This window comes from Euprymna scolopes, chromosome 23 (genome assembly GCF_053919585.1).
Source record: "Euprymna scolopes isolate OS-2025 chromosome 23, ASM5391958v1, whole genome shotgun sequence".
Lineage (NCBI taxonomy): Eukaryota > Metazoa > Mollusca > Cephalopoda > Sepiida > Sepiolidae > Euprymna > Euprymna scolopes.
The window spans coordinates 119,275,050-119,284,596 of NC_136504.1; the positions used below are offsets into that span (position 1 = coordinate 119,275,050).

Here is a 9,547-nt window from a genome sequence, read left to right on the forward strand (position 1 = left end):
TAGGGTATATTACTTTTGGGACGACCCTTATATACGTAATCTTGTTCCTCTTTTCTATTCTGATGAGAAGCATTAAACGTGGAAATAAAATGGTCTAAGATGTTTTTCTTTTTACTCATTGATTATATGATGTAATAAAGTTTATTTAACTTTGAACTTTGCTTAGTGATTTCTTAAAGAGAGAGATGAGGGTATTAAGGTAGATAGATAGATAGACAGATAGATAGATAGATAGATATACCAACTAGTTGTGACATATTTAACTTCGCTTTGATATGAGAAAGGAAACCAAAGGAAATGAAATCCTGAATGAAATTGTCAATCTTTTATTTCTTTTCAAAAACAGCCAAGATTACCACAACTCATACAACTATATTTACAACTAGACAAAAAGCGACTACTACCACGGTCCCAACTATCCCTACCACGGTACCAACTATCCCTACCACGGTACCAACTAACCCTACCACGGTACCAACTATCCCTACCACGGTACCAACTAACCCTACCACGGTACCAACTATCCCTACCACGGTACCAACTATCCCTACCACGGTACCAACTAACCCTACCACGGTACCAACTATCCCTACCACGGTACCAACTAACCCTACCACGGTACCAACTATTCCTACCACGGTACCAACTATCCCTACCACGGTCCCAACTACCCCTACTACGGTACTAACAACTCTTACCACGGTACCAACAACTCCTGCCACTCTACCAACCATTCCTACCACGGTACCAACCATTCCTACCACAGAATCGACAACTCCTGCCACTCTACCAACCATTCCTACCACGGTACCAACCATTCCTACCACAGAATCGACAACTCCTGCCACTCTACCAACCATTCCTACCACAGAATCGACAACGGAGCTAACAACACAATCAGGTAAAATAGTTCACATTTTATGCTATATGTATGATAGACAGTAATGTGAAGCCATTAAGGTTGTCTTCTCTTGTTTGAATTAAAAAAGAAAGATTACAATCAGAAAAATAAATTCATAAACAATAAAGCATATTTTCTAATTTCCCGTAAAAAAAAGTTTAAGTCGATTAATACAAGCTAGTGCTGATTGCTGATTTGGGAAAAAAGCGAAACCTGTTCACTTATTGTCTCTATAGATACAAGGAGGTATTTATCCATGAAATTCTCTATTTTGACCAATCAACTCTGGTAGTTATGACTTCCCTACTCCTCCTACACCTCTCATCATCCCTCACAGACTCCCTGCCTTCCTTGAATCTCTTATGCCACTCAAAAACTGATACGCAATTCATGCAAGATGGTCCAAAAGCAGTCTGAAGCATTCCATACGTTTCTGTAGCATTTTTTCAAAGTTTAAAACAGAGTTTTATTGCATATCGTTCTTCTAAAGTGTCCTCACGTCTAGATTGCATTTATATGCGTATTTTAATTCAGTTGTAGTTTCCATACAGACGGCTGGCGTCTGTTGCTCATGTGTATTAATCTCCGCATTCAAGGGGTTTTCTTAATATTTCAGACGTTTTCATTATTGTTGTCCATTGTATCTTTTCAGCTATACTCTTGCTTTACATTTTTCCTATTCTTTTTTTTTTTTTGAATTTTCGGGATTGCATATCATTATTATCGGCTCACAAGGAGCTTTCACACAGATTATCAAAGATCTCTCCTTGAAAATAGCCTGTGGTGTTCCCTGGAAGCTGAGTGACAACAAGTCTCCTTAGATTTCCAGTACTCTCTACCTCTTTCGATAGTATTTGCAAATAAATTTGAATTATCGAAACAGCTGCTTGCCATTGATTTCTCGTTGGCAGCGGCTATTGGTCTTCACTGGAATTTGCGTGACAATAAGCCCCCCCCCCGGTCCCAGTTCTCTTCGTACTTATCCAGTGGAGATCTGGTGAGTGCTCTCTCCTCGGTCTTTCCTGCCTCCTTGACTTTACTTGGCTGTTTGGTCTCACTTTTTTCTTTGAGGGTGGGGGGGCAGTGATGTGGTAATGGGGTGGGGGTGGGGGTTAGAGCACTTATAGATATGCGACTTCAATGTTTTTGGTTCCATGTGGCGTTTCATGTTTTGTATCTTTTTGCTCATGGGTATTAGTTTCCACATTAAAGGGTTTTCATTATTATTATCATTATTATTATTATTATTATTATTATTATTATTATTATTATTATTGTTTTTATTATTATTATTGTTATTATTATTATTATTATTATTATTATTATTATTATTATTATTATTATTATTATTATTACTGTTTTCATTATTATTATAATTGTTATTATTATTATTGTTTTCATTATTATTATTATTGTTATCATTATTATTGTTATTATTATTATTGTTATTATTATTATATTATTCTTATTTTTCTTCTTATTATTGTTATTATTATTACTATTATTGTTATTATTATTACTATTATTATTATTATTATTGTTATTCTTCTTCTTCTTCTTCTTATTATTATTATTATTGTTTTCATTATTATTATTATTATTTTCATTATTATTATTATTGTTATTATTGTTTTCATTATTATTATCATTATTATTATTATCATTATTATTATTATTGTTTTCATTATTATTATTATTATTGTTATTATTATTATTGTTATTATTATATTATTCTTATTCTTCTTCTTATTGTTATTGTTATTATTACTATTATTATTATTGTTATTATTATTGTTATTATTATTATTATTGTTGTTGTTATTATTATTATTATTGTTATTATAATTAATGTTATTATTATTATTGTTATTATTATTGTTGTTGTTATTATTAATATTATTGTTATTATTATTATTATTGTTATTATTATTATTATTATTATTATTATTATTATTATTATTATTATTATTATTGTCTAACATAATGTTTTCTTTTCTAACATAAAAACTCTCAATTCGAATTGTTTAAAAAAATAATTATGATATGAGTCGATACCCGTTCATAAAAAAAACTATTGCAAAATGTATATTTACAGATGTGTGTGATCCGAACCCTTGCAAGAATGGCGCCACGTGTATTAGGCTTGGGGATACTGTGTTTGAATGCAAGTGTGCACCGGGATATTATGGTCTTACTTGTGGACGAAGTGAGTACGGGAACGTTTTTTTCAATTGTAACATTTTATATATATATATATATATATATATATATATATATATATATATATATATATAAAACCGTTAACTTTCTGGACCTTACCCTAGATATAATAAATAAAACATATGAACCTTACCACAAACCTAACCAGACATTGTACTACATTGATAATAGATCTAATCACCCACCATCCATGAAAGCTGCAATAATACCAAACATATCTAAAAGACTATCTAAAATATCAATTAATGAAGACAAATTTAACAAAAATAGGGAGTATTATAACGAAGCAATAAAAAAATCAGGTTACAATAAAAAAATACAGTACATAAAGAACCATAATGTTGAACACACTAACTTTAGGACAAATGTAAATATAATATCATATAATAGAGTAATGAATAGAAATAGAAATAAAATAGAAACAAATAACAGAACTGATAACAACATAAGTACCAGCACTCGTGAAAAAACAATAAGAATGGAGAACAACACTAACACAAATAGAAAGAATAGGAGGAAGCAACAAACATGGTTCAACATCCCATACTCTATACATATTAAAAATAATATTCCAAAAGAATTCTATGAAATAATAGATAATAACTTTCCACCAAGCAATAAATTAAGTAAAATCATAAACAAAAACACTGTAAAAATTTCTTACTCAACCTCACCAAATTTAATTAGAAATATAATAGGAACGAACAGAGCCAAAATAGAAAAAGCAAATAATAATAACTTAGAAAATAATAGGAATGAAAACCGTGGATGCAACTGCCGTGTAGCTATAGAATGCCCGTTAGAAGGAAATTGCCTCGTATCAGATGTTGTATATAAATGTGAAGTTAAAACTAATAGAGGTATAAAAGCATACATTGGTAGTACGAGCACTCAGTTTAAAACCCGGCTAAACAATCATATTTCATCATTTAACAAAAACAATAATAGTAGCAAAAATATAATAAATAACACAGCAAACACTAATAATACTAATAATAACCATAGTGGGAGGGAAACAAATAGAAAGAAAAATAATAATGACACTGCACTTGGGGAATGGATACGTGAGTTAAAAAGCAAAAACATAGAGTACACTTTGAAATGGTCCGTGATAGGTAGGGCAAAAAGTTATCATCCATCAAAATCAGGCAAATGTTCCTTATGTTTACTAGAATCCTACAAAATACTAACATCTGATAAAAGCTCATTGTTAAATCACCGTACAGACAACATACAAATATGTCTGCATAAAAATAAGTTCCTAATATCAAGATATAGATAATAAGCAAACAAATAGATAGACAAAAAACTGAACAAAAATATTTTCTTTTCACCAAAAAAACCGAGTTTTAAGATAAATGAATAAAAAATATTAGAATAGCAAATAAACTTATAAATAACAAACCTGAACACAACATAAATACACATGATCAATAAATAATAATATGATTAATAAAAAAATTAAAATTAGCAAAAATGACAAAGATTAATAACAAAAAATAAATAAGTTATTTCCCTTTGACTACTAAATTATAAGGTAAATGCACAAATTCTAAAAGATGTAAGTTAATGACTGAATAAATAAGAAACAAAGAATTGATAGAGTTAATTCCCTTTAATCGCAAAATCAGAAAAGACCGTAAACTTGACACTAAAAATTATAAATTGGAAACAACGAAAATAATTAACAAAAAACATAATATAAGAATAAGAAATAATAAATATGTACATAATGATAACCATTTTAGCCTAATAATAAAATAAATACGAGAAAAAAAACAATAACAGGAAAAAATATGTATAGACGGCCAAAAAAATAAAATGAAACGTAAACACCCAAGAGATACGAAAAAAAAGGAAAAATTACTAGCTTAAGAAGAAGTTAAAAAATTAATTAAATAATTTCGTAAATAATAAATCAAACGTAATTAAAAATAAGAAAAAATTACTAGCTTAAGAAGAAGTTAAAAAAATTAATTAAATAATTTCGTAAATAATAAATCAAACGTAATAAAAGAAGAAACAAAATAAGAATGCAGAATTAACATAATGGATATTAGATACATAAATTGGAAAGAAATTAAAAAACCAAAAAAATACGAAAATAAGGCTAACAAAAAGAAAATATAGATATATAAAAATCCCATGGAAAAATTTTTAAAGATGGCAACCTCGATAAAAAAATTCCATCCCCATGTGAGTCTTTAAAAACAAATTTTGACTGTAATTAATTTGATTTTAATTGTCTCTGAAGAGAACGGTAAATAATGAAGATTCGGTATGCTATAATTAAAACAACCGTTTGTCTTTTTACCCTTCGAAACAGCTGTCAGACTAAGGAGGAAAAAAATATATAATAACATGTCTTAAAAAATAATAAAAACAAAAATTGTGTACTAATAAATAAAAGGTGTTGTTTTTCTGATTATATAAATTATATATATATATATATATATATATATATATATATATATATATATATATATATATATATTATGTAAAAATATATAAAAAAAAGAATACGAAAAGTATAAAAGCTTATAACTTTTCTTTATTCGTTTTCAATTGGTGACGTGCAGGAATAGAAAATATTATTATGAAAACTTTTTTAAAACTTTTTTACAAGTACATTATTTTGGACCGATCCTTCGGTCTTCATCAGTGTAGTGAAAGTGATGCGCATGCACGAGTGAGGGGGGTAAAGAAGAGGAAGGAGGAGAAGGTATACCTTATGAGAAGTACACATAGATGCATATATGTATATATGTATACACATATATACATGTATATATGTATGCACATATATACGTGTATATATGTGTATACATATATACACCCGGTGCTAGAATTATATGTAAATCGATATTTTTGTTCTAATTCCGATAGTTTTCAAAGAAAATTTGTGAAATTTAGCACGTTATATGGCAACACTAATACAAGCGCAGATCTAAAATTTTAAGCTAATCTGCGCAGTAATAAACAATTGGTAGCCATTTTGGTGATTTGTATTTTTTTCAGCATGTCAACTTTATATGCAAACCAATGTTAAAATATGGTGAAGTGCTAAAAGATCATGGAAACATTCATTATTCTAGGAATATTTCAATTGAAAACAACAATAATAAAGAACAAACAACTTCAATATGGTTTCATAGTACAATCATTTTATATAATTGCCATTTTTATTGTCAAGAGCAAAAAGCCTTTAGTCCATTGAAGATGTCAAACTTTCGATTTCACCTCATGAAATATCTTTGGCAGCAGTCAGAATAGCATTGTTACAGGATGGATTGAGAGAGAGAGAGAGAGAGAGAGAGAGAGAGAGAGTCAGAGAGAGAGAGAGAGAGAGAGATGAGTAAACGTGGAGTGTAGACACGTTTACCAGAACCGAGGGTCAGCTGACCAGATTACGTATGAGTGACGTGGTCAGGTTGGCTAGATCTGTGAGACTGGATTTGGGCTTTGAAGAAGACGGACGGCTTAATAGCTGTTTCCCCCCTTCACTGGGGGTGGGGGACGCTGACGTGTTCAAAGCAAGCAAGATTTACTTCCATATTCTGTGTCGACAACTGGAAGGTAAATAAAAAACTATAAAACCCATTCATCGTCTTGGAGTGATACATCTTCGTCTAACAGGTACCAGTCTCCCGCTCAAGAGAAGATGAATTCCAGATGAATCACATCGACGACATATGAAGTAAGGTATGTCGAAGAAAATGCATGTAACACACACACAAAAGCATATGAACAATTAGAGATGAACACACACAACCGCATATGAAACTAGACGATCATACGCACACGGAATTCTTTTATGTTATGTTGGTGCCCCTCTATGATAACCCTAGTGATAACTTCAATGATAAGACTATGAAACAGCATTCCAAATGCCATCCTTTGAGTTGTACTGCCTTCCTCCGGAGTAAATATTTTGTTTCAAGATGCTCCACAGATTTTCGATGGGATTTAAATCTGGAGAACAGGCTGCCCATCGCATTATTTTCCCATGTCTGGCAAAAACTCTCTCCAAATATTCAGTAGTTATCCTAGCAGAATGAAACGGTGCATTATCATGCATGAATACCATCTTTTTCCGGAATGCCAAATTCTTCTCCTTGTGCCAGGGTTCTGAGTGTTCCTTAATGAAGTCAATGTAGAGTTTGGCGGTCATTTTCACTCCATCTGCCACTCTGAATGGTCCTACCAGCTCATTGCCAATAATTGCAGTCCAGAACATCACACCACCACCTCCATGTTGACGCCTGATCCTTTGAGGACATAAACCCTCATTACAGTACCATATTCCCCTTCATCCAATGGGTCCATCAAGGGTCGCTCGACACTCATCGGTGAACAAAACAGTTTGAAAATTCACCATCATGTGATTTCTTTCCCACTCCATCCCCGTTTTCTTGTGGATAGCTTTTAATTGAGGGTGGACTTCTGGCTTTCCAAATTTTGCAATCGTCCTCAGGATACGGCAACGAGTTGATTTGGGCATATATCAGAAACGCCAGCTTTTTCAAAACCTTGTTTGCTACTTTCAAGTGGGTTATGGCGAACTCTCTCTGGATCTTGCTCATTGTTCGACGTGACAAAAATGATTTCTTACGAATTTTACCTTTGTCAGAACATCCGTTGCAAAGTTGTGGGTTAGTACATTATTTTTTGATTGTACGATGATCACGATGTAATTCTTTGGCAATTTCTAAGGTGAAAATCTTATTATGGAGCCTTTGAACAATTTTAAACTTCTCAGCTTGACTTAAAGCACCTTTACATCTCATCTTGCATATAAATTTGGCACGCTGAAAAAATACAAGTCATCAAAATGGCTGCCGTTTGCTCGGTATTGCGTAGATTAGCTTAAAATTTTATATCTATGCATGTGTTAGTGTTGCCGTAAACATGCGAAGTTTCACGAATTTTCATTGAAAACTATCGGAGTTAGAACAAAAATATCAATTTGCATATAATTCTGGTACAGGGTGTACACGTATATATGTGTATACATATATAGATATACATATATGTATACATATATATACATATATATACACATATGATGATTGCTGCATCGTTCCAGATGATCGCCATCACATTGAGTCCTCCCCATCTCGTCGTCCATTTCATTTTGGATGAATCTGCAGTCCCGGTGCAGATTTGCACATATTGAAGCAGATGTAGCATACAACTTGAGCAATTTCCGCTGAATTTATTCCTCTGGAGGCTAAAAGGTATATTCGGATTAATAGGCGCAAAGTTGATCTGAACAGTTTTGTGTGAAAAGTTGGTTGATGTAACCAGCTCTTGACAGAAGCACTCATTCACAAGTATCACAATTCCAGCTCTCTGTGTCATAGTAAAGACCATTAACTAAATTTTTGCGAAGCTTTTGCTTCAAATTCATGTGAGCCTGCTTTCTGTACTCTAAACACATAAATAACAGATCCACACGACGTTTAATTGAGTCGGCTATAATCTCCCATTACAGCAACATAATTAAACAAAGAAAAGTTTTTTTCCACATTGATCCCTATATGTCGAAAATAATTATTAAAGAGAACAATTTAGACACAGATTAAACTCGAAATTATATATATATATATTAAAAGAAAAAATCCATTCGTAATTTCACTTCATTTTATTATTTTTATTTCACTTATTTACTGTATTTTATTTTATCACCGTCTATTTTTAGACCCCATTTTATCAACACCTATTCTTATTTTTAGACACCATCTTTTAAGTTACTACGCTATTTTATCCCAATTAAATTATCACTAATTTGTAAAAACTCCCTTCGTAATCTCGTTTCATTTTATTTATTTAATCTATCACCGTTATATTTCCAGACGCAATATTTTAAATCTCTACGATATTTTAACTTTTAGACGTAATCCACTACGCTAGTTTACTCTAATTTATTTTCTCTCATAAAATGTATATATGTATATAGACATCTAATTTACATAAGAAAAACACGCTGCTCTCCCCCATTATTATGTATAGCCCCAAATCTTCTGACTCTCTCATCGATGACCATCCCTCTTGAAAAAGCCCACATAAATCGGGCGAAACGTTGAGTATTCAGGCCCTTTCACCTCCATTTTATCTCATATATATATATATATATATATATATATATATATATATATATATATAAATATATATATGTATATATATATATATATATATATATATATTGGTATATTTAGACAGCATTTTTCATTCAAGCAATTCTTGAAGCGTCATAGACCCCTTCAACCCACTATAAATGCTATTGCAATCGGGAAAAGCAGTAACGTTCTAAAATGTCTTGCGTAGTTCGTATTGGACTGACTTTGTTAACAGCGTCCACGAACCTGTTGATTTTAGTACTCGAGTTTTTAATCGACCTATATTTTTAATCGACTTTTCATCGAC

The 9,547-nt window shown here is 31.4% G+C and overlaps 1 protein-coding gene across 1 annotated transcript; it reads left to right on the top strand.

Moving 5' to 3' along the window:
- Positions 1-309: 309 nt before the first annotated feature.
- On the top strand, positions 310-945 carry LOC145245677 (uncharacterized). The gene has a single exon (XM_080107234.1). The coding sequence runs from the start codon at positions 310-312 to the stop codon at positions 943-945; it is 636 nt and encodes a 211-aa protein (XP_079963360.1).
- The last annotated feature ends 8,602 nt before the right edge of the window (positions 946-9,547 follow it).

Coding starts and splice junctions, on each gene's coding strand:
- LOC145245677 (XM_080107234.1), top strand. CDS start 310: ATGAAATTGTCAATCTTTTATTTCTTTTCAAAAACAGCCAAGATTACC.